This window comes from Cajanus cajan, chromosome 1 (assembly GCF_000230855.2).
Source record: "Cajanus cajan strain Asha chromosome 1, NIPB_CcT2T_4, whole genome shotgun sequence".
NCBI lineage: Eukaryota > Viridiplantae > Streptophyta > Magnoliopsida > Fabales > Fabaceae > Cajanus > Cajanus cajan.
Window position 1 is genome coordinate 51,316,775 of NC_138517.1, and position 26,651 is coordinate 51,343,425.

Below are 26,651 nucleotides of genomic sequence, written 5' to 3' on the forward strand. Positions count from 1 at the left end.
GAAGACTTGGAGACTCAAAATTTTCTTTTCTTACTTGTTCTTTCTTCATTAAATTTTTGGCCTTTTTTTTTTGTATTTTGGGCTTTTACTTTCATTCATTTTGGGTCGTAATTGGCCATTTTAAACCTCTTCAATTTGGTAGTAATTTCGTGTAGTTTGAAGGTGATTTGAAAACCTTCACCTAAGAATTCGACTAGTATATGTTTTAAGTTTCTTTCCTTTGCATGTTTTAAAGCTTTTGGTAGTAAAATTGCTTAGGTCTTTGTTTTGTCTAAATTTTCGTTTAGAAGGCCTTTCTTTTGCCTACTAGGGGGCCGTGCACACACACACAAGTATTGTGAAAAATTGTTTTTGTAATACCCATTTTTTTTATTATTATTAATTATCAATGGCATTTTCGTAAATTTTATAAAGGTATAGGGGTATTCTTGTAATTTTATTACTGATGGCATTTTCGCAATTTTAAAAAAAATTAAGGGGTGTTTTGGTAACTTGGAACGGGCCGTTCCAAAAGCAAAACGGGCCGTTCCAAGCTTAAAAATTATACTAAATTTTTTTAGTGAGAACGGGCCCAGAACGGGCCGTTCCAACTAGGAGAACGGGCCGTTCTGACTTTGGAACGGGCCATTCTGGAGGGAGAACGGGTCGTTCCGGAAGGAGAACGGGCCGTTCTGGATGAGTCTCGGAACGGGCCGTTCTGATTTTAGAACGGGCCGTTCTGCTTTTTGGGAACGGCCGTTCCGATTTTGGAACGGGCCGTTCCAGTTTAAAAATTTGCGTACATTTGAAAGATTCGGAACGGGCCGTTCCGAATTCAATACGGGCCGTTCCGGGTGACTCTGGTTGCCTATAAATAGGGGCCAGGGGGGTGAAAAAAAAATATACTGAGAAAAGAGAATCCTAGAGAGAGAAAGAGGAGAGAGAGAGAAAGAAAAAGAGGGGAGGAGAAAAGAAAAGAGGAGAGAGAAAGAGGAATCCAGTAGAGGAGGTTCTGCTAGGGGAGAGAAAAGAGGAGAGAAGAGGAGATTCTGCCCGAGTTTCGGCCCTTGCTTAAGGAGAGAGGTGGAGGTTCTGCCCGAGTTTCGGTTCTTGTTTAAGGAGAGAGGAGGAGATTCTGCCCGAGTTTCAGTTCAGGTTTATCCAAGTAAGGGTAGTGCTTATAAAATTAATCTAGTATATATGAGCATGATAGGAATAGTATAATTTTAATATGCTATTTTATGTGGAGATTTTCATTTCATATAGTATAATTTGGATCAATTGATGGTTGTTTTGGATATTTATATTATTATTATATTGACAAATTGGCATGGTTATGGTTATGTTTAATTATGGAATATGCTATGTATGTGGTTTGGAAAAGTAAATAGGACTTAAAGGAGTAAGGTTATGGTATGGATTAGATCTCTTGGTGAGATCAGGATATAATCTTTGGAAAAATATGAAATTTGGGAATCCCATGGTGAGGATTCCAATGTGGAACTTTTCCAAAGGTTATATGATAAACCACTTCAGATGTTAGTTGGATTCTGAAGTACTCCTCTAAGTATTCTATTTGCTACCGGTATGGGGGCAAGGCCGAGTCATACCGATGGATGAAGTGGCCATGATCACCAGGGTTACGTGACGACGTAATCCAACTGTATATTTTCCATGAGAGGTTAGGTGTGGGACATGGGTTGCTGACATGTTTCACCGTATCAACACTTGGTTTGGATGGTGTTGAGGCCAACATTTGGTTTGGATGTGTTGGTTACATCATGGATTATACAGTGGTGTGACTTTGTTTTGGATATGGAATCTGTATACATATGGTATGGATTGTATACATTGGTTATGGATTATTTTATTATCATAAAATATGTATATATTGGCATGGACGTGTATACATTATATTTTGGGTTGGTCTATATTTAGAATGGAAAATGACTTGTTGGTCTGGATAAATACTGTGGATAAATATTTGTTTAATGATATTTTATTATGATATACTATGGTTGGTTTTATATGTGCTAACCCTTGTGTTTCCATGTGGTTTGGACTGTGATGATCTCACTATGTGGGGGAGCAGATCAGGTGTGAGGCCTTGGGATAGCAAGGAGTCTTTTGGGGTAGCTGCTTTGAGAAGTGGCTAGACGTAGAGCTTGACCAGCACCTAGGGTGTCTAACTTATATTTCATGATGTTACTATTGGATTACTGTATAATTTTACCAAGAATGACTCTGATATAATTATGTTTGATATTATGAAATAATTTTTTCACTCTATCGTAGCTGGCTTTTGCTCTATTTTCTTTATTTTATATTATTTTATTTTGGCTGGTTATTAATGTGACGACCTAGGGTGGGTCGTTACAATTTTGGTATCAGAGCTGGTCGAGTCTCTTTAGGGTTTGTGGGAAATGGTCTTATTATGTTTCTGTTGGGTGGAAATAGATTTTTTTTTTTTTTTTTTTGAAAGGAATTTCTTATGTGTTTTAGTGTAAACTCATGGGTTCCTTGATCTTTTATCTTTATTAGGATGGTTGGTAGGGGAAACCATTCTCATCCTTCTTCAGGTGTAGATGAGCGGCAGATTGCTCAGGCTATGGAGCTAATTGCTGCTGCTATTGGACAACAGAATACTTTGTTGGCTCAGATGGAGACCAACCGGGCTGCAGCTGAAGCAGCTAGGACTGAAGTATCTGATGAATATAGGGGCTTGTCAGAGTTCAGAAAAGGGAATCCTCCTCAATTTACAGGTGTTAATGGACCTGAAATTGCTGATCAATGGATTGAAGAGATGGAGAAAATCTTTATGGTGATGCATTGTCCTGAGGAAAGGAAGCTAGTTTATGCTGTTTATATGTTGGTGGGTGAGGCTAGTTTCTGGTGGAAAGGTGCTCAAGCTATGATGGAAGCTAGAGGGGAGGTGATAAATTGGGAAAATTTCAAAAAGGTATTCCTAGAGAAATATTTTCCAGATAGCGCCAGATATGCTAAGGAAGCTGAATTTTTGAGATTGCAACAAGGAAATATGTCAGTACAAGAGTATGTGGTCAAGTTTGAACACTTGGCTAGGTATTATTCTCAAGCTATCACTGAAGCCTGGAGATGCAGGAAGTTTAGTGAGGGTCTAAGATTTGAGCTGAAAAAGACTATTGTCCCTATGGGGATTGTGGAATTCCCAGTTCTAGTTGAAAAGGCAAAAACAGTTGAGAGATTTGAAGGAGGAAATAGAGTGGCAAAGGGTCTAGAGGGATCATCTGGATTTGGGAGGGGGAAACATCCTCAAAAGAGACCATCTCAGTTTCAAATTGGAAATGCTAATAAGAAACCGATGGGGACTACTACCACAAGAGATGTTCAGAGTATTAGATGTTATATCTGTGGAGGCCCACATATGATGAAGGACTGTCCTACAAAGAACTATACGTGTTTTAAATGTGGCAAGGTGGGTCACATGGCTAAAGATTGCATTGTCAAAAATATTCCAGCTAGAGAGAACCAGAAAGTGGATCGGCCTACTACAGCAGGTCGTGTCTTTGCTTTAACAGGTGCTGAAGCTGAAACGACATCTGAGCTGGTAAAAGGAAAGGGCAAAGCTGATGGTAATGATATTTCTATTTTATTTGATTCTGGTGCTTCACATTCTTTTATTTCTTATGAATGCGTGGCAAGGTTAAATTTAGTTGTGAGTTCTTTGTGTGTGGATCTAGTTGTTTCTACCCCAGCTTCAGGGTCTGTTTTGACTTCTGAGGTTTGTTTGAGATGTCCAGTGGAGGTGGAAGGGCGTTGTTATAAAGTGAATTTGTTTTGTTTACCTCTATCCGATTTGGATGTGATTTTAGGGATGGATTGGCTTTCTGCCAATAGGATTTTGATAGATTGTTCAGAGAAGAAATTAATCTTTCCTACTGATGAACAGGAGAGATTTATTTCTAATAGACAGGTAGATGGATTGTTGAAGGATGGAGCTCTTGGGTTTATGATCTTATCTTTTATTAGTGTAGAGAATGAAAAGTTGTTGAATAGTATTGATGTTGTTAGAGAATTTCCAGAGGTTTTTCCGGATGATGTTCCGGGATTACCACCAAAGCGAGAGTTAGAGTTTAGTATTGATCTTATACCAGGGGCGGGACCAGTGTCCATTTCTCCTTATAGAATGGCACCAGCGGAGTTATCTGAATTGAAGAAGCAGGTTGAAGAACTTTTGGAGAAGCAGATGATCAGACCTAGTGTATCTCCGTGGGGAGCACCAGTGTTATTGGTAAAGAAGAAGGATGGTGGTGTGAGGTTATGTGTGGATTACAGGCAGTTAAATAAATTGACAATCAAGAATAAATATCCATTGCCAAGAATAGATGATTTGATGGATCAGTTAAGGGGAGCTACTATTTTCTCCAAGATTGATTTGAGATCTGGATATCACCAAATTCGGGTAAAGGAAGAGGACATACCAAAGACTGCTTTCAGGACTCGGTATGGCCATTATGAGTATGTTGTCATGCCTTTTGGAGTGACGAATGCTCCAGCTATTTTCATGGATTATATGAACAGGATTTTCAGACCCTTTCTGGATAAGTTTGTGGTGGTGTTCATTGATGATATTCTGGTTTATTCTAAATCTATGGAAGAACATAGAGAACATCTGAGGATAGTTTTGCAGGTATTGAAGGAGAAACAATTATTTGCAAAGTTGTCAAAATGTGAGTTTTGGTTATCTGAAGTTAAGTTCTTGGGTCATGTGATTTCTGCACAAGGAATTGCAGTTGATCCTACTAAGGTGGAAGCGATTTTGAGGTGGGAGCGTCCAAAATCAGTTACTGAAATTAGAGGTTTTGTGGGATTGGCTGGCTATTATAGAAGATTCATAGAAGGATTTTCTAAAATAGTTATGCCTTTGACACAGCTGACCAGGAAGGATCATCCTTTTATATGGACGGAGGAGTGTGAAAGGAGTTTTCAAGAGTTAAAGGAAAAGTTGACTTCGTCTCCAGTGTTGATTCTGCCAGATCCTAATAAATCTTTTGAGGTTTATTGTGATGCATCTCATCAAGGTTTAGGATGTGTTCTTATGCAAGATAGACAGGTTGTGGCTTATGCATCTAGGCAGTTAAAGACTCATGAACGAAATTATCCTACGCATGATCTAGAGTTGGCTGCGGTGGTTTTTGCTTTGAAGATTTGGAGACATTATCTCTATGGAGCAAAGTTTGATGTGTTTAGTGATCATAAGAGTTTGAAATATTTGTTTGATCAGAAAGAGTTAAATATGAGGCAAAGGAGGTGGATTGAGTTTTTGAAAGATTATGACTTTCAGTTAATGTACCATCCAGGTAAAGCAAATGTGGTGGCAGATGCTTTGAGTAGAAAATCTCTTCATATGTCTTACCTGATGGTTAAAGAGATGGAGTTAGTAGAGAAATTCAGGGATATGAATCTTAATGTTGTGATTGCCTCAGATTTTATTAGTTGTGGTATGACTACCATTACTAGTGATTTCTTGGAGATGGTGAAACAAAAACAAGTTCAGGATATGAGATTGAATAAGGTTAGAGAGTTGTTGGGTTCTGAGAAAGCTGAAGGATTTGAACAAGATATGGATGGAATCTTGAGGTACAAGGGTAGAATTTGTATTCCACAAGATAAAGAGTTGAAGAAGTTGATACTTGAGGAAGGTCATAAAAGTAAGTTGAGTGTACATCCGGGTATGACAAAAATGTATCAAGATTTGAAGAAAATGTTCTGGTGGAATGGTATGAAGAGGGAGATAGCTGAGTATGTTGCATCTTGCATTGTGTGTCAAAAAGCTAAAGTAGAACATCAAAAACCAGGAGGTTTGTTACAAATGATGGAAGTGCCAGAATGGAAATGGGATAGTATAACCATGGATTTTGTTGTTGGATTACCAAGATCTGCTAAGAATTGTGATTCTATTTGGGTGATCGTGGATAGATTAACTAAGTGTGCTCATTTCCTTCCAATGAATATAAAGTGGTCCTTGGAAAAGTTAACTCAATTGTATATTAAGGAGATTGTTAGATTACATGGTGTGCCCTCCAGTATCATCTCTGATAGGGATCCTCGTTTTACATCCCGATTTTGGCAAAGTTTGCATCAAGCGTTAGGGACTAAGTTGAGGCTCAGTTCTGCTTATCACCCACAAACTGATGGGCAGTCTGAGAGGACTATCCAATCTTTGGAGGACTTGTTGAGAGCTTGTATTTTGGATCATCTAGGGAATTGGGAAGAGATGTTGCCTTTGGTCGAGTTCACTTATAATAACAGTTTTCATGCAAGTATAGGAATGGCACCATTTGAGGCTCTGTATGGGAGGAAATGTCGAACACCTTTGTGTTGGTTTAAAGAGGGAGAATCAGTGATGGTGGGGCCAGAGATCATCTTACAGACTACTGAAAAGGTGAAACAAATTCAGGAAAGAATGAGAGCTGCTCAGAGTCGGCAAAAGTCTTATGCAGACAAAAGGAGGAAACTTTTGGAGTTTTCAGAAGGAGAACATGTGTTTTTGAAAGTAACTCCTACCACAGGTGTGGGAAGAGCTATCAAAGCTAAGAAGTTGAATCCTAAGTTTATTGGGCCGTATCAAATTCTCAAGAGGATTGGACCAGTGGCATATCAGATTGCATTACCTCCATTCCTTTCTAATCTGCATGATGTGTTCCATGTTTCACAACTGAGGAAATATATTCACGATCCAAGTCATGTATTGGAATTAGAGGCAGTACAAGTTAAGGAGAATTTAACTTTTGAGAAACAGCCAGTTTCAGTGGCAGATAAGAAAGTTAAACAGTTGCGAGGTAAATCTATCAATTTGGTGAATGTTATTTGGGATGAGATTACTAATGAAGCTACTTGGGAGTTGGAGGAAAGGATGAAGGATCAATACCCATATCTCTTTTAGAGTAAGTGAATTTTCGAGGACGAAAATTTTTGTTGTTGGAGAGAATTGTAATACCCATTTTTTTTATTATTATTAATTATCAATGGCATTTTCGTAAATTTTATAAAGGTATAGGGGTATTCTTGTAATTTTATTACTGATGGCATTTTCGCAATTTAAAAAAAAATTAAGGGGTGTTTTGGTAACTTGGAACGGGCCGTTCCAAAAGCAAAACGGGCCGTTCCAAGCTTAAAAATTATACTAAATTTTTTTAGTGAGAACGGGCCCAGAACGGGTCGTTCCAACTAGGAGAACGGGCCGTTCTGACTTTGGAACGGGCCATTCTGGAGGGAACGGGTCGTTCCGGAAGGAGAACGGGCCGTTCTGGATGAGTCTCGGAACGGGCCGTTCTGATTTTAGAACGGGCCGTTCTGCTTTTTGGGAACGGCCGTTCCGATTTTGGAACGGGCCGTTCCAGTTTAAAAATTTGCGTACATTTGAAAGATTCGGAACGGGCCGTTCCGAATTCAATACGGGCCGTTCCGGGTGACTCTGGTTGCCTATAAATAGGGGCCAGGGGGGTGAAAAAAAAATATACTGAGAAAAGAGAATCCTAGAGAGAGAAAGAGGAGAGAGAGAGAAAGAAAAAGAGGGGAGGAGAAAAGAAAAGAGGAGAGAGAAAGAGGAATCCAGTAGAGGAGGTTCTGCTAGGGGAGAGAAAAGAGGAGAGAAGAGGAGATTTTGCCCGAGTTTCGGCCCTTGCTTAAGGAGAGAGGTGGAGGTTCTGCCCGAGTTTCGGTTCTTGTTTAAGGAGAGAGGAGGAGATTCTGCCCGAGTTTCAGTTCAGGTTTATCCAAGTAAGGGTAGTGCTTATAAAATTAATCTAGTATATATGAGCATGATAGGAATAGTATAATTTTAATATGCTATTTTATGTGGAGATTTTCATTTCATATAGTATAATTTGGATCAATTGATGGTTGTTTTGGATATTTATATTATTATTATATTGACAAATTGGCATGGTTATGGTTATGTTTAATTATGGAATATGCTATGTATGTGGTTTGGAAAAGTAAATAGGACTTAAAGGAGTAAGGTTATGGTATGGATTAGATCTCTTGGTGAGATCAGGATATAATCTTTGGAAAAATATGAAATTTGGGAATCCCATGGTGAGGATTCCAATGTGGAACTTTTCCAAAGGTTATATGATAAACCACTTCAGATGTTAGGTGGATTCTGAAGTACTCCTCTAAGTATTCTATTTGCTACCGGTATGGGGGCAAGGCCGAGTCATACCGATGGATGAAGTGGCCATGATCACCAGGGTTACGTGACGACGTAATCCAACTGTATATTTTCCATGAGAGGTTAGGTGTGGGACATGGGTTGCTGACATGTTTCACCGTATCAACACTTGGTTTGGATGGTGTTGAGGCCAACATTTGGTTTGGATGTGTTGGTTACATCATGGATTATACAGTGGTGTGACTTTGTTTTGGATATGGAATCTGTATACATATGGTATGGATTGTATACATTGGTTATGGATTATTTTATTATCATAAAATATGTATATATTGGCATGGACGTGTATACATTATATTTTGGGTTGGTCTATATTTAGAATGGAAATGACTTGTTGGTCTGGATAAATACTGTGGATAAATATTTGTTTAATGATATTTTATTATGATATACTATGGTTGGTTTTATATGTGCTAACCCTTGTGTTTCCATGTGGTTTGGACTGTGATGATCTCACTATGTGGGGGAGCAGATCAGGTGTGAGGCCTTGGGATAGCAAGGAGTCTTTTGGGGTAGCTGCTTTGAGAAGTGGCTAGACGTAGAGCTTGACCAGCACCTAGGGTGTCTAACTTATATTTCATGATGTTACTATTGGATTACTGTATAATTTTACCAAGAATGACTCTGATATAATTATGTTTGATATTATGAAATAATTTTTTCACTCTATCGTAGCTGGCTTTTGCTCTATTTTCTTTATTTTATATTATTTTATTTTGGCTGGTTATTAATGTGACGACCTAGGGTGGGTCGTTACAGTTTTGTGAGAAAAGTTTGAAAAAGCTTAGTGATTTTTGCTTGAAAAGGCTTGGTTTTTAAGTGATTCTTAGTAGTCCACCTCCCTTGATAGTTCACTTTGTACACTTAGGCCATTTCATACCAATCTTGCATCTTGAAAACCTTTTCTTTGTGAAAACCTTTTTATCACTCATTCTTTGTGAAAACCTTTTTACCAACCTTTTGAAAACAAATTTGTGAAAACCTTTTCTTGATCAAAGATGAGTGATCATTCTAGTGTACATGGTCATAATTCTTGTAATACTAGGTTTAGTGTTAGAGATGAGATTAGAGAATTAAAAGAGTACATAAGAAAAAAAGAAGAGGAGCACATAAAAAGAGAGGAAGAAATTAGAAAAAGGGAAAAAGAAAATACTAGGAATAAGGAGGAAATAAAACAATTACTTGCAAAATTAGTTGAGAGGAGAGAAACTAGTGGATCCAAACCTAGGGTTGTCCCAACTAGGTATCAAAATTCCAAAGAGGTTAGAATCCCTAAAAGTATGCATGAGGAAGAAAATACAAAAAGAGAGGAAGAACTTAGAAGAAAAGAAAAAGAAAAGAAAGAAAAAAAGAAGAAAAATATAGAGAGGGTTAAAGAGTGGTTAGAACAAGAAAAACAACAACCAACACTCATAGAGAAGAGTAAGGAGGATAATGTTTCTTCCAAAGGGCTTATGCTTGAAGAGAGTCACTTTCCCATTGAAAATGATTTAAAAAAAGACTTTCTTTATTCATCAAGACCTTAACTCTTTCTCTCATGTTGCCACTAGTCATGAAGTGGAGATTCAAAAACAAGTCCTTTTTAAAGAAAAAGAATCTCAACCTCAAGATTTAGTGAAGAAGTGGACTTCACTTAGTACCACCTCTTGTACTACTTCCTTGGTGGTGCCCAAGGTAGATAAGTCTTCTTTCTTTAAGACTCTTTCTACTTTAGTTTTCTTCATAAAGCACCCAACTTTTGGTTTGTATGGTTTGTTGGATACATCTCATGGTGTTGTATCTTCTATTTTTGATCTTGAAGGAAGTTCAAACTTATTTGAACTTAACTTGGATACTTCCCTACAAGACAAACTTAGATTATATGAGTTTTCTAGACTCCTCTTAACACCTTTTTCTCATATGTATCTAACAAATAATGCAATACAAAGTTGTTTAGGTAATTTTTTAGTTAAGTTTTCTTTATTTTCCAATACATACCTAGGTCACTACATTGGGTACCTCCAACAAGATATTTTAGTTCTTAGGACTAGTGCTTTAGTGTGCTATAGTTTTAGTCTTTTTAAATTTTTAGGTTTCAGTTATACACCTAGACTTCACCATGGGGAGGATACTATCCTTAACATTAGAGAGTCTAATCCTTTTAGTTTAAACAATCTTTTTAGCATTTTTAGTGGAACTCCTCTTAGGATACACTTTCCATTTCTATCATATACTATCACCTTTAATGCTTATTTTTATGTTTTTGTTGGTCATGAGGCCCACCATGAAGCACCTCTTGATTTGAGGTCAAATCCTTTTCAAGAGGGAGGGAATGATGGAATAACACTAAGGCCAAGAAGACCAAGAGGTGATATATTGAAGGAAGCAAGAGGAATGGGTTAGTGTTGAAAAACCATAGGAGGAGTAAGCCTACTTTTGGGCCTTAGCTCCTAAGTTTTTATAGCATTTATTTTTATTCCTATTTTTGCCCTTGTCTTTAATTTCCTATTTTACCTTTGTATTTTGGGGTATCTTAGTCATATGATTTATTTTCTTTTGTATTTCCCATTTTACCCTTATATTATGGGGTGTTTTAGATCATAGGTTTTTAATTTTGGGCTAAGGTATTTAATTAGGGAGCTAGACACATTTTTGGTGGTGTTTGGACCTATTTTTGGACTTAGAAAGGCTTAGGCTCAAGTGGAGGGCAAAGGTTGCATGGTCTTATCATGCACCTAGATGTAGCCTAACTAAACCCAAAGATTTCATCCTTGGCCACCAAGTTGCATCTAGGGTTAATTTGGGTTTCATTTGGTGTGCATTTGGCACCCTAAATGCAACCCTAGATGTCTCCCACTCCTATAAATACCCTAGGCACCACACCTTGTAAATACTTTGGATATTGAATATAAAGAGAGCATTTTGTGCCTTTATATCTTTCCTTAGTCACCCTTGGCTAATTCGGCCACCTCCCTCCCATCTCCACCTTGAGAGAAAGAACCCTAGAAGTGGCCTTCATCATCATGAAGTGAGCCAACCCTAGAGTACCCTTCTCAAGCATTTCCTCAAACACCTTCTACCCAACCTCCATTTTCGTCCATTCCATCATCATCCACCCTAAAACCTTGTGCCACCTTTGAAGAACTTGATCCTTGGAGTAGGCGTCCTCTTCCTTTGCTCATCATCTCATGTTCATGCAAGTAAGGATGCCATCAGGAATCACCTATAAAGGAGATCTAGAACTCAAGTTATGATCAAATTTGTAAACGAAGGTTAGTCAGGAATCACCTATAAAGGAGATCTAGAACTCAAGTTATGATCAAATTTGTAAACGAAGGTTAGGCTGTTAGGTTTAAGTAGAAAATGTTGCAGTTTTGTATTTGTTTTAAAAATAGTAAATGGCACAATTAACTTTTGAGGTTAAAATAGAAGTTGTAGATAATTGTTTTATCTTTCTAAGAAAATTAATATCAACTTGATGACACGTGTATAATTCTAGATATGGTGTTTGGACTACACAAGGTCTTAGAAAATTAAGTTGTGGAAATGTAAGTTGTAAATGGTAATGAGAAATGAATTTACTCTTTAACATTTTTTATCTTACAAATGGTTTAAGGTACCAATATTAATGTTTAGGAAATATAAATCATGGAAGAAAACATACGTAAATTATAAGTTATAATGTGAGTTAATTATTAACGACTTAAGGTGTTTTAATGATAACAATGTCTAAAAATTTAATGTATGATATTGATGAAACTATGAGACTAATTAAGTTATTGATTTATCTTTACATCTAATATTACCATTTTCTTACAATTATTGGTAGATTTTTGTTGACTAGTAAAAAAATTGATTATTGATTAATTATCCATAATTATTTTACTTTCTCTAATAGATTTTTAGTAATTAATTATATAATTTTTAATATTTTATAAGACTAAATAATTTATTTTTTTTTGCCTCTGACAAAAAAAGTTTATGGATGAGGGTCGTCCCACCTACCCATGCTCAGGCCATCACTGCATATCTCATGCCCTAGTGACAACAGTTTAGCATCTTACAAACCTAAACCTATTTACCCTTTGTGCCACCACTCCCATATCTCACCACTCAACCCGAACCACACAACATAAATTCTGGACCCAATTTCTCCAATAGCCCATGCACAACTTCAATGCCCGATCAACCCAATAACCCATAAATAATACAAAGCCCACACTTTTGGCAAATTCTATTGCCTCACCTACACCACCAAATAATAAAAAGGCCTCTCCACCTTTGATCAAGAACAAGATTTGTGTGCTCTCGTTTGATTGGCACTTTGGGCGTCCATGGAAACCGCTTCTCCAACCTACAACATTTTTGAATTCTAAAAATCTATTTTCCCTTGGCTTGGCCTAACATTCACAATTTATGCATTACGAACAGTTAGATTGTTATTCATCATCTACATGTCTATTTTTAACGATTGAGAACAAAGTTTTATGTGAAGCTTTCGATAATGTTAGGATGGACTTTATTTCCAAAAAGAAATAAAATTAAATGGTTGAAAGATTATATTAGATTGACTTAATTAGAATATTAGAATATTATTATATTTAATTTTAATATTATTTAATATTTTCTAAAATACGATAATGATACTTGTATGGTCATCTTTATTAACTATTAGATTATAAATTTATATTCCTTTAGTCTTTAGAGGCATGAATAAAAAAATATAAATATTAACTTTATCTTCTTTATGTCTTAAGAGTATTGCTAGAACAGATATTTTATATCTATGGGTGTGATAGTGAAATATTGTTGAGATATTCTGAAATGTCGAAGACATATTGAGTTTAGAAGTCTAAAATCTTAACTATAGAAGGATTAACCATGTTAAATTTAATGATCTTAAGTTTGACAGTGATCTATCACTCATACTAATGGATCATGTTGAAGGGAGATGTTATCTGTGAGTAAAAATGTAATATTTAGGCAATATATTGCTATAATAATGAAAATGAGAGAAGATTGTTAACTTGTTTGTCCACATTTTGAACTTTATTTATGCCTTATACTGGCATGCCTTATGCCCACTTCTATATTAATATATAATCTTTTAGCTTAAAAAACAATTTTTATATAACTTGCACATAATCTTAACCCAAAAATTGATTGAATTTGTAAAGCAAATTTTTAATTATTTTAAAATTTGTAGACTTGATATTTACATAAAAAATTTTAATTTAACTGTCAAATTATTAAAATTTAATATAAAATATGACTAATTGATTAGCTTAAGTCTACCAAGACACTTAATTACTCTTGAAATAAAGCGAATTTCTCTCCACATAATACACACACATAATTGTACACATATATGTATCTAAGCATCTAAGAGATTCTCCTCTTTTTAAGTTTCATATATGACTATGATGTTACTGTATATATGGAGGAGTGAGACGAGATTTATATAAAAATAAAATTAAAAATGTTACTAATAGGTTTTTAAGACTTACATGTAATATTAAAACAAAATTAATAATAACAAATAAATATCAAATAATATAGTAACTGAGTGTAGGTTAATATGTGTTCATATTAAGGAACAATGATAAAACAAAAACATTAAAACTTATTAGCCGTATAACAATGATACATCAACGCCTATCAATTTCCTATTTTTATGGAATCATACAATTTATTATACTTATATTTATCTCTTTCTTTTTGTAGGTATTAAATAGGTTGTTGGGTGTAAAACAATCCTTTTTGTTAGCTATAACATGTACCAAAGTAATTAGATTTTAATAGTCATAGTCTTGTTCTGTTTATATTATAAGTATATATAATATAATAACAACAGCAAAGTTAAAATCTTGATCATGTGCATGTCGTCAAACCCTTCTAATGATTCTTCCTAATAGTCAGTCAACCATTTAAAATGATTTATAGTTTATAATATGGATATTTTTTAGTTTGATCATTCAACATTATATCCATTAAAAGCTTACTAATTCAATAGGGTCGATGTACATCGTGAATTTATCATCAAACCTTGACATGAAAAGCTATATACAGCGTACATGAGGAAGCAAGAAGAAACTGGCATTATTATTATATAAACAGCTAAAATAAGTACGGTATATGCTCTGTCCTTCCTTCTTCTGACTAGGGATGGCAACGGGGCAGAGCGGGTACCTGTTTCACTACAACAAAAATTATTTTTAACGACAATTGTTTAATGGTAATAATTTAATTGCCGCTATTTAATTATATAATAAAAATATTAATGGCTAATATATAATAGCCACTAAAAGTGTATTTATATTACACTAAAGTTTATTATTAGCGACAATTATTTATTGAAAAAAACTAGTCTCACATCGATTAGAGATAAGATAATTAAATAGTATATAAGTGAGTAATAACTATCACCTTATAAGTTGATTAATAGGGTTGAGTTAGACTCTTAATTCACTATAATAAATTAGTATCAAATCACTCACTATTACCAAGTTCAATAGTGCTATAAAACAATTAGAGAGTAACTTGCACCTTATAAATCTCACATCTCTTAAGAGATAAGACAATTAAAAAATATATAAATAGAAGACAACCCTCATCTTACAAATCTCACATCGACTAGAGATAAAAAAAAAGAGTATATAAGTTATGAATTTTGAAAAGAAAATTATAGGAATAAATTATTTAAAGTTTTACTAGCAAAAGATAAAAGTCACTAAATGGATGGAAAGGTGACAATTGAAAAAATAACTTTTAATAGCCTTTAAAATGGCTACTAAAATTGCCACTAAAAAAAATAAGTTTTCCTGACAATTTAGTAGGTCTTTACCAGCATTTTATATAAATGTCGGTAATAGTATTAGCGACACTAGATACACCAGCCATTATTTAAATGCTGGTAAAAAAAATAATGACCATTTATATGGTCGCTAAAGAATAAATTAATTGCCACAAAAACCTAATTTTGGTGTAGTGTTTCATGATACCCGTCCCCATCCCCGCGAGGCAAACTCATTCTCGTCCCCGTACTCGTACCCGTCGGGTATGTGATTTTCATCCCTATCTCCGTCTCCGTCGGGTATCGGGTATACCCGTACCTATCAAAATTTTTATTATTATTATTTTTTTAAATATAATATTTTTAAATTATTTTTTTAATTATATTATAATTATAATTAGGTTATTTCTTTATCTCATATTATAATAAAAAATCACATATAAAAAAATACTAAAATTCTTTAATATAATTAAATTGAAAGTGAGTATTAAATTAAAAATGAAAACGGGGACGGGTACGGGTACGGGTACGGGGCGGGTAAGTACATACCCGTACCCGTACCCGTACTCGATTTAATATATCGGGTTTTACCCGTACCCGTACCCAGTTAAACCGGGTATTTTCTGTCAAAGTCGGGACGGGTTCGGATATTACCCGCGGGTACGGGTATATTTGTCATCCCTACTTCTGACACACCAAATTGATGTTGCTGGAATGTCAAAAATGGCGTGATCCACCACAGTTTATTAGACACGCACAAAATCACTTGGACACAATCAAACTAATAAAAGAACAGACACATGTTCAATGTCTCAAAGGTTGATATATAGGACGGGGCTTAGGCTCAGCATGTTGGTGTCAAAGGTTGGCAGATAGGGTGGTGGCTTAACATTATAGAGTCTTGGCTAGAACTAGAAGGTTCAAAAGACAGGGTTGGGAGGTGTTTTGGTTAGGGTAGTTTCACTGATTTGGTTGGTCTATGTCACATCTCAGTGTTTCAAAATGCCAACTACATCCATAACGTTTTAAAATCGTGACCTAAAATAAAACCTTGATGTCAATAAATATTCTTGCGTTGATTAAGGATACAAATTTGATATTATATAACACAAAAAAAATTGTTTACCTAGTTTCGTAAACAGCAGGATGGAATTTCAGAATTTTACTCCAGTTTTGAGATCCATGTGCAATGCTACTTGAAGTATGAACATATTTGAGTAAACTTTTTTGAAAATACTTTTTCAAGAGAAAAATAAGGAGAAAATATAAAATAAACTTTTTAAAAAATTAAAATTAATATAGAAATTTTATCTTATTAGTTTCTCTAAGATTTTTTTTTTAATTTATACACAAGTTATTTTTAATTTATGAATAAATTAATTTTTTTTAATTTTTTTTTCTTTAAGTCTTATGAAATATTTTATCCAAACAAGTTGTTCCAAATTTACCTCTTCTATTTTGCTCTATGATAGATTAATCAATTTTAACTAATATTGGTTGATATTAGTGTTATAAATTTGTGTCTCCTAACCAAATCATTTATGATTTGAATTCTAACCTTAAATATAGAATATATTATATTTTCGACAAAGATTAATCAATATTTTCAACTGATACTTCTTATTAATATTATAGTTATAAAAGCAGGCTAATTAGCGGTAAATTAGCAAAGAAATATATGATTGAAATTAGGGCGTTTATTCCATGTTTAGGGTCCAAATGCAATGTTATGAAAGAACACTTGGTCTAAAATTTACCTTCTCTTTTTGTTTGTTGTGCTGTGTTCACTCACTTTTTGGTAGACTAATAAGTGTTAAAACCCAAAGTCAATAATGACAGCGAGTGATCCGGAATAAGTAAAAAAGGAACAAAGAAAAAGAAAGCCCCCCACATAAACAAACAAAAGTTAAAAAAGAAAACACTAGGATTAAACTTTGAAATTAGAATAGACACGAGGCATCACAGTAATAAGACCCTCCTTTTTCCTTTTTTCTGTGTGTGAAGTTCAGTGACAATTATTGGCACACATACAGGTAATTGACAATTACGTTATATCTTAGGCAGCTAGGATTTTTTCGATGTTTGCCTATGAGAGTGAAGGGAGAAAAAGGGGCAGTCCATGACGTTTGAATTTGCAGTGTTAGTTGAGAGAAGACAGGAAGACTGTTTTAGGTGAAACAATTCAATGATTTTCTTAAAGGACAAATCTATCTCAAACACGAATGTGATACGATTTCTCACAAATGTGATATTAAGTAGTGAAGTTAGGCTTTTGAAATGTACACATTTGATTTTTTAATTAAAGTGATAGCACTCCTATATACTACATAGCTAGGCCACTGACAATTAGTTAGAATAGTAACATATATAATTTTTTTTATTCGTAATATAATAACCACAATAAAATTCGAATTTATAAATTTTTGCATATACTATCTCAATTCACTGTTAATTACTACGCTGATTCTTGTGAATGGAAATATGTGGATTTAGATATTCAGTAATGATTTATAAATTAATTGTAACAGTCATTTGGTTATAAAGAGTTAAAGAAGATGACCTTAAATCAAGCTGAGAAGAAAAAAGAGGGAGGGGCACACAAGCTTAGGTTTTATAGGATCCATATAAGCATGGAAAAAAAATGCATAAAATTAAAATGCTCTTTGTTTCTCCAAGACTAAATATATGCAGGGGTTACCAAACTTTTGGCGAAACACCACTTAGAGATTGATTTTATGTAGTTAATTACCTATACACTGTTAGTGTAAAATTTTTTTACACTGACAACCAATCATATATTTTAATAATGTCATGTCATTTGCTTATTTAATCAAATAAAAATAAAATAAAATAATTTAAAAGATATGATTGGTTGTCCGTGTAAAAAACTTTACACTGACAGTGTATGGATGATTAACTCTTTTATGTATTAATATATATAATGATAGAGTTAATCACCAATATACTGTTAGTGTAAAGTTTTTTTACACTAACAACTAATTATATCTTTTAATTGTGTCATATCACTGTTAAAAGTAAATGTATTTATAGTAACATGACACAATTAAAAGATATAATTAGTTACCGGTGTAAAAAAAATTTACACTGACAATATATAGGTGATTAACTCATAATGATAACTATTCTTGTGATCATAACTTAGGATCGAGAAGCAAAAGACAATGATTATCGCCAATAATATTCATGTGCGGAATAGTATAGGGGTCCAAAACTAAGGAGTTATCCATGAATAAAATCAATTATGCATTTGTGCAGCATTGTTGAGTGGGACCTTTTTCTGTTGTTAGAGAAGATTTTGTCACTAGGTTGAGCACCTTTATGAGGAGGTTATAGCACTTACACGTATATAGATTATACAGAAGCAAGCACATATATAGGTGGTCAAATAAAAACATGGAATGGAGTTGGCCATGAAGCCTCTTTTATTGTCAATAAAGGCTGCGCTTCATGTTCCTTTTTACTACAGCAGGAAGACAAACTTCAACTAATCTCAAAAGTTGTCACTAACACTCACAATGACCATTGTCTAGTAATTTGTGACCTTAAAAGACCTTATATACCCTTAAATACTTAACCTCTAATTGAACTACCTTTCATTTTCTTGGGGTGAGGTTGTGGACATGTGGGTTTGATTTTCTTTGATTGCGTTAGTTAATTTACCAAAAAAGCTAGGTTGGTATTTTGGCAAAGATCATATCTCAAGCCATTGGAGTTGGGCCAAAAAAAACAGTTGATCCAACACGAGTTGAGGAGCTAAAAATGATCATGGAAAACGACATCTATATTTTAGTTACATTAATCCTATTTGGACTTGGTACCTTCTCTGTCACTTTTTATTAATGATAACGTCTGTGTTTTGTTGACAAGGAAGTGAAGAGTGAGATCATCGCTTATAAAGAGGAATAGGAAAGGTTTAGGTTTATATGTTAGTATTAATTTGTTTTAGAGTGTGAAAAATGAAATGGATCAAAATTATTGCAATTCTTTTTGCATTGTTGGCCATACAAATGAAATTTAAGAATGCTCTACGGTGTAAACTCCAAATTGTGATGAATTTAAATTAGGGCACTTTAAATCTTTATTTTCCCTGTAAATATTTAATAATTTACTTTTAGTCCTTCCTTTTAAAATCATCTACTTAATTTCAGTCTTCTATTTTAAAAAATTTGTCGCATTAAATCTCTGAATAACTCAGTCAATAGAATTAACAGTAATGTCATATCAATATCAACATTATATACATGGACATTTTGTGTACACTTTTTTCATTTGACAAGTGTTGTTTTATCCTAGAAAATTTTTAAAAGTTGATTTTAATACTTATAAATTTTAAAATATGGTTTTTGTCATTATAAAATTCATAAGTTAAATTTTATCCTCCATAAAATTCAAAGTTTGCTTCTAATCATTTAAAATTCAAAGTCTGATTTAATTTGATCATTTAAATTTTAAAATTTGATTTCAATTCGTAATTTGTCATCTTATTTTAGTTATTTTTAAAATCTAATATTTATTTTATCCATTTTCACATCCGTCTTACAAACATAATTATATATTATTGTTCAAATATATAGTTGTGATTCAATTAGGAACCAATTGCTAGACCGATTCACAAACCCACAAAACAATATAAAAAATGACTGCTTGTCTGTTACTAAATTTCAACATTTCTAATTGAAAAATAATGTTAGTTTATAATACTCTTTTTAACACTCTTCTGACTCATCCATTGCTCACCCTTTCTAATAATGTTAGAGTTAATATTATGTTATTTTATTTTTAATATTACTTCACTAGTGTAAAATAAGGTTACTACATCACCTCTTTCACGTCAAACATACGAAAATACGACGTAAAAAATAAGCAGTGATATTTTTGTAATTAAAAGTAGACTATTTTATGTCGGACTAGGTATGGTCCGACGTAAAATATACAATTTACGTTGGCCACAATACATGTCCGACGTAGATTATATAATTTACGTCTGGCCACACCTAGTCTGATGTAAAATATTATTTACATGATGACCATTTCGTTCTCTTCCCGCGCGCGCTTTAGTTTACTTATTTTTCCATCTAAGTTTACAGAAAGAAACTTAGATATCTTAGTCTCTGCACACGTTCTCTTTGTAAGCTATTTTGCATTGGGTCTGCACGTTTGAGGTTAGTTTCAACTTAGTTCTCTTCTCTGCATTATTTTGTGTTAATTGTTTATCTGGAACGGCCTGTTCTGCAACTAGAAAGGGCCTTTCTACTTGAATTTATTGTTTGTTAATTGTTCACCTGGAACGGGCCATTCCGAAACCAGAACGGGTTGTTCCAGATTAACAATTAATACAAAATTGATGCAGATAGAATGGGTCGTTCTGATTTCAGAATGGGTCATTTTAGACGCATTAATTTTGTGTTAATTGTCCATCTGGAACGGCCTGTTCTAGTTTCAGAACAGGCCATTCCAGATGCATTAAAGAAGAAGAATTTAATTATTAAGAGGGACCAAATTAGGCATTAACCTTTAGTTTAGCATTGTATTAGTAGAAGTATTTATCGATTCTATCCGAAATTACTATCAATTTTTTAGGGTTGTAGTTTAGGTTAGAATAATTATGAATAACTGAGTCAATAGTTAATTTGTGTTAATATATAGATAATGAATCGAAGTTGGATGAATGCACGTCGCATTAGTCAAGAGTACAGAAATGGAGTTGAAGAGTTCTTGCAATTTGCAAGAGAAAATGGAAAACCCATCAAAGGGACATATTATTGTCCATGTGTTCGTTGTTTGAATCAGATACGTCAAGAAGTTGGGGAAATACGTGATCACCTATTTATATTTGGTATTGTGAAGAGTTATACAATATGGACATGGCACGGAGAAATATTAGACATTCTAACGATGTCAACAACTGAAAATTTTGAAGGAATAGACGATAATTTAGAAGAGATGATACGTGATGTTGGTGTAGAAAATTTTGAAAGAGCACATGTGTTTGATACCTTAAAGTCTGATTTTGAGCAACCATTGTACCCAGGATGTAGTATGTTTACAAGATTATCAGCAACTTTAAGATTGTTTAGTTTAAAAGCAAGAAATGGCTGGACTGATAAAAGTTTCATAGAATTGTTGGAGTTGTTGAAAGAGATACTTCTAGAAGATAACACGTTACCTAATCGCAACTATGAGGCAAAAAAGATACTATGTCCAATGGGTTTGGAGTATAAGAAGATACACGCATGCCCTAATGATTGTGTATTGTATACAAATGATTTTGCTACATTGAAAGTGTGTCCGACATGTGGATTGTCACGGTTCAAAAAGAAAACTGATGGAAGTAGTGGTGAGGAAGAAATAGAGGGTCCCCCCTACTAAGGTCTTATGGTATTTTCCAATAATACCTAGGTTTAAAAGATTGTTTGCCATTAAAGAGGATGCAAAAAACCTCACATGGCATGAAAATAGTAGAAAATGTGACAAATTTTTTCGACATCCAACTGATTCTCCGTAATGGAAGAGGATTGATGAAACATTTCCAGAATTTGGTGCAGAGTCAAGAAACTTGAGAATTGGTCTAGCTATAGATGGCATGAATCCTTATGGGAACTTAAGTAGTAAACACAGTTCATGGTCAGTTTTGTTGGTCATTTACAATTTGCCTCCTTGGCTATGCATGAAGAGAAAATATATTATGTTGTCTATGATGATATCAGGACCCTGACAACCAGGAAATGACATAGATGTGTATCTTAGTCCCTTGATTGATGACTTGAAAATGTTGTGGGAGACAAGAGTGGAGGTCTTTGATGCATATTGTGAAGAAAAATTTACTTTGCGTGCAATGTTATTTTGCACAATAAATGATTTTCTAGCATATGGTAACTTGAGTGGATATAGTGTGAAGGGTATGCATGTCCTATATGTGAAGAAAACACAAGTTATACCCAATTGAAACATGGGCAAAAGACTGTGTACACTAGGCATCGCAAGTTTCTAGTTCGTAGTCGTTCATACCGTAGATTGAAGAAAGCATTTAATGGATGTCAGGAGGATGAAATTGCCTCGACACCGTGCAATGGTGAAGAAGTATATCAGCGGGTGAAGAACATTAAAATTATGTTCGGAAAGATGCAAAAGAAGTCAATTGAGAGAAATATCTGGAAGAAACGATCAATATTCTTTAATCTTCCTTATTGGTGCAAGCTAGATGTTAGACACTATATAGATGTGATGCATGTGGAGAAAAATGTTTGTGATAGTGTAATTGGGACATTGCTAAACATAAAAGGAAAGACTAAAGATGGAGTGAAAGCACAACAAGATTTGGTGGACATGGGTATACGTTCTGAGTTACATCCTCAGTCTATTAGATGACGTACTTACTTGCCTCCAGCTTGTCATACTCTATCAAAAAAAAGGGAAAAAAAAAGTTTTTCATGAGTGCTTACGCAGTGTGAAAGTTACACAAGGGTACTCCTCAAATGTTAAGAGTCTGCAAGAGGTGACATACTCAAAGATCCAAGAGGAGTTGGCTAGACATGAAGGTTTGGGCCAGCCAGGGCCCAATGGGCCTTATGGGCTTGGGAAGGCCCAAGTTGAACTTTTCATGGGCCATAGTTTGTTATAGCTATTTTCATATGTTTTGTATACATCATGTTAGTATAGGTATCATATATTTTGGTCTTGTATTTTGGACCACATAGAGTAGCATTTTAGGTTTTAGGCTAGTTGGGCCTAGTTTTGGGCTTCATGGGCCTTTGGGCTTTTGGTACCCAATATTGGGCTCATTTTCATTCTTGTAATTTTTCCTTTCCATTGTAATTGTTGGACCAATGTAATTAGGTCATTAGAATAGGAAAATACAAGGAATACTAAAGTATGCTAATTAGGTTAAAATAGGTTTAATTTGGAAGTCATTTAAGTTACATTTGAGTCACATGTTTAGCACCTTGGGTGGCTGAACATGTGCCACTCAAATTAACCCTAAATGACTCTCAAATCACACCTAAATGAACTTTGGTACCTAAATTTTCGGACTTACACATGTGCACCAAAGTTTGAATTCAAATTTCAAATTTGAATTCAAACTTTAGGCGCCATTTTGTGAACCTTAAAATTAGGCGCCTAAGTGTCATAATTTCGGTGCATACTTAAGCCAATTCCTTCTCACTTTGTATACACTTTTGATCATAATAGAAATTTGTGAGCCATTTGCCGAGTTTCCTCTCTCAAAAGCCCCTTAGAGTTCTTCTTCAAAACCTTAGGATTTCACCTTAGAATCCTTCTCTTTGAAGTGTGCTCTCCATTGATGCTTGAGCTTGGATGCTTCCATCCAAGTCTAGACCTCATTCCACTCGTGTTCCTTCATCATTCCAGAGTTCTCCATCTTCGAATTCAAGCTCCTTGAAGAAGATCCAAGCCTAGGTGAAGAATAGGAGAAGAACAACATTCACTCCTCCTATCTTCTCCATCAAAGTCTCACGATTGTCATGTCTTAATGCAACAACTTTTGCCTGTGGCTATTCGTAACATTTTACCATCTTCTGTTATAGTTGCTATTATTACTCGATTGTGTTTATTCTTCAATGCCATTTACAACAAAGTAATTGACCCTTTAAAGTTAGATGAGTTAGAAAATGAAGCAATCACAATCTTGTGTCAATTGGAAATGTATTTTCCACCTTCATTTTTTGATATCATGGTGCATTTGATAGTTCATTTGGTTAGGGAGATTCAATTGTGTGGCCCGATTTATCTTAGATGGATGTACCCTGTTGAGAGATACATGAAGATCTTAAAAGGATATGTCAAGAATTAATACTGCCCAGAAGCCTCTATTGTGGAGAGGTACATTGCAGAAGAAGCCATTGAGTTTTGTTCAGGGTACATGTCAAAATTAGAACCAATAGGAATTCCTAAGACTCGACATGATGGGAAACATTTTGGTAAGGGTACTAGAAGTTTAAAGATTAGAACTGTGAGTCGAACAGAAGTTGACCAAGTACATTTGTACATATTGAACAACACTAATGAAGTAATTCCTTACATATCGCAACACATACATGAAATCAAGATAGCACACCCCCGAATGAATGAAAAATGGGTATTGAATGAACATAACAAGAGTTTCTTAGCTTGGTTTAAGAAAAAGGTTTACGGTGAGGTTAATGCTTCTGATACACTTTTGAGACTCGCTCGTGGGCCTAACAACAATGTCATTACATTTGGTGGGTGTGACATTAACAAATATTGTTTCTATACAAAGATAGAAGATGACAAAAGTAGAGTACAAAATAGTGGGGTTACAATTCAGGCTGAGGCTGTGCACTTTGCTAGTTCTAAAGATAAAAATCCCATTACAACATCCATGAGTTATTTCGGAGTCATACAAGACATATGGGAAATTGATTATGTTACGTTTAGAGTGTCTGTGTTCAAGTGTAAATGGGTTGATGGCAATACGGATGTGCGAACAGATGATTTAGGGTTTACTTTGGTTGATTTGAACAAGGTCGATTATAAGGATGAACCTTTTATTATGGCATATCAAGAAAGAAAAAATTTTTATGTCAGGGATCAATGTAATGAAATGGCTAGTGGTCCTCGAAGGAAGAACCATGCATGGAACTCACGAAGATGAGTCTCTAGATATGCATGAGACACTGTCTTTCTCAAGTAGATCATTTGGTCCTATTGCGGACAATGAAGTGGACGAAATGCATACTATTCGAAGTGATCATGATGAAGGAATATGGGAAAACATACCCACCTAATAGGTTTGTGTTTGTGTATTATTAATTTTTTTATTAGTTGTTTTGTTGCTATATTTTTATTATCTTTTTTACTTTATTTGTCTATTCAGTTAATTCGTTGTTTTAATAATGAGAGTTTAATTTTTTCAAGATTATGGCAGATTCGGGGTCTGGCAGTGGAAGGAGGGAGGGTAGATTTGTCACCCGATTGTCTGGGTTGACAGCTGGACGCATTGCCAAGGAGAGGACACCGGTTGAGGTGGATCCTTGTTCTGGCAAGGCGTTAGGCCCAAATGCTCTGAAGTTTAGGAGCTATTTGGGAGTCTTAGCTCGACGTCATGTTTCTATTATCATTCCATCATGGGATGACGTTGAGGAGGCTGACAAGAACCTCATGTGGCAGGATATTCAGGTATATACTTTCACATCCCTTCAATATTATATAACTTAAATACGTTATTTATTATTTATTGTTATTTTGATAGCAAAATTTTGACATTCCCAACACTGAGGTCATGAGGAGGAAGATGTTATCTGCCCTTGCCACCAGGTGGAGAGACTTCAAGACTTTCTTGACATGGGAGTATGTATTTGGAGAGCGAAAAAATGAGACTCCCTGTCTAAAGTGTACCAGATTACTGATGAGGAGTGGATGCAATTTCGTGCCACTCAATTGGACCCTTCTTGGTAGGTTAGTTATTGATAATTCTTATATTGACACAAATACTTAAGGTATATTTTAATTAATCTCATTTTCTTATTTGTATTATTGCAGGCCAAAAGAGTAGCTGTCCAAGAATGACAGAGCAAGAATGATGCACCTCATCTATTATCAAGAGAGGGATATGAATTAAAAAAAAAAGAAATTGGTGAAGGCTAGGGCAGAGGCATCAAGGGTTATGTAGAGAATGGAGATGCAGTTTGAAGAAAAATTGAAGAACATTCGACAAGAGTTTGAACAGAAGTTTGAGTTTTTGGCTCGTTCTCAACAATAGACTACAGTTGCTCATGTTGGTGTTCGAGTTAACACTAAAGGGAGTTGTGCTGCTCCAAATCCCTTAGGGGAACAGACTCACACTGCTGTACCAAACTAGTGTGAGTTATATGTTAAGGATGACCCCCCGTGATTAGTGGCTATTGGTCGAGTATTTGAGGTGGCTCAACCATCCATGGTGTCCCTCTAGAGCCAGACTGGACACGGGTTGTGGTTGACCAAGTTCAAGATGCTGCTGCTCCAGTGCCTTTGCCCAATACAGAGGTTCAACTAGTGGGGCAGGCAACCGGCACATTCTTAGCTTGGCCAAAACGTTTGGTGATGCCGCTTTCAGAACGGACAAAGGTAATTCTATTATTGCTCTTTTATATTCTTATAATTCTATTATAGTTTAACTAATTTTGGTTCTTTCTTTAGGATTTTATCAATCGTGGTAAGGAGGTCATGAGAGAACCTGTTGTTGATGATGTTGATATCGCAGAAGCTGAGGATGATCCCATACCTAGGCTTCTAACCATATTACCACGATTGAAGAAGAAACCAATTCAATTGCAGTGGGACATTAGAGTTTTTGGAGTTGATAGCTCTAATGTTCCACTATACATATCCCTGCCCGACGCATTAGAGATTGTTGGAGGAAACTCCATGTTAAATATATCTATCATATAGTTGTGGGCCATGTAAGTGATATTTTCTTTTATGAGTCTAAAATTACAATAATTACATTTAACTTATAATAATTAATTGTGTTAGGTACATGGACAAATTGAGTGTGGAGCAGGCACAAGCACAAATATATGGATTTATTGAGCCTCAATCCATCCAAAAATCAGGAAACACTAAGGTCCAGATCCAGCAATATATGCAAACATGGATGAGTGAATCAGGAAGAGATATATACATGGCTTCATACATTGATAGGTT

The 26,651-nt window shown here is 34.8% G+C and overlaps 1 protein-coding gene across 1 annotated transcript; it reads left to right on the plus strand.

Annotated features, from left to right (window-relative positions):
• The first annotated feature begins 332 nt into the window (after nt 1-332).
• LOC145954832 (uncharacterized) lies at nt 333-25,535 on the plus strand. Its single transcript, XM_083069519.1, has 4 exons — nt 333-1,144; nt 2,521-5,669; nt 23,810-23,958; nt 25,509-25,535. Exons 2-4 carry the CDS (start codon nt 2,522-2,524, stop codon nt 25,533-25,535), a joined length of 3,324 nt encoding a protein of 1,107 aa, XP_082925645.1. The 5' UTR covers nt 333-1,144; nt 2,521.
• Nucleotides 25,536-26,651: the final 1,116 nt, after the last annotated feature.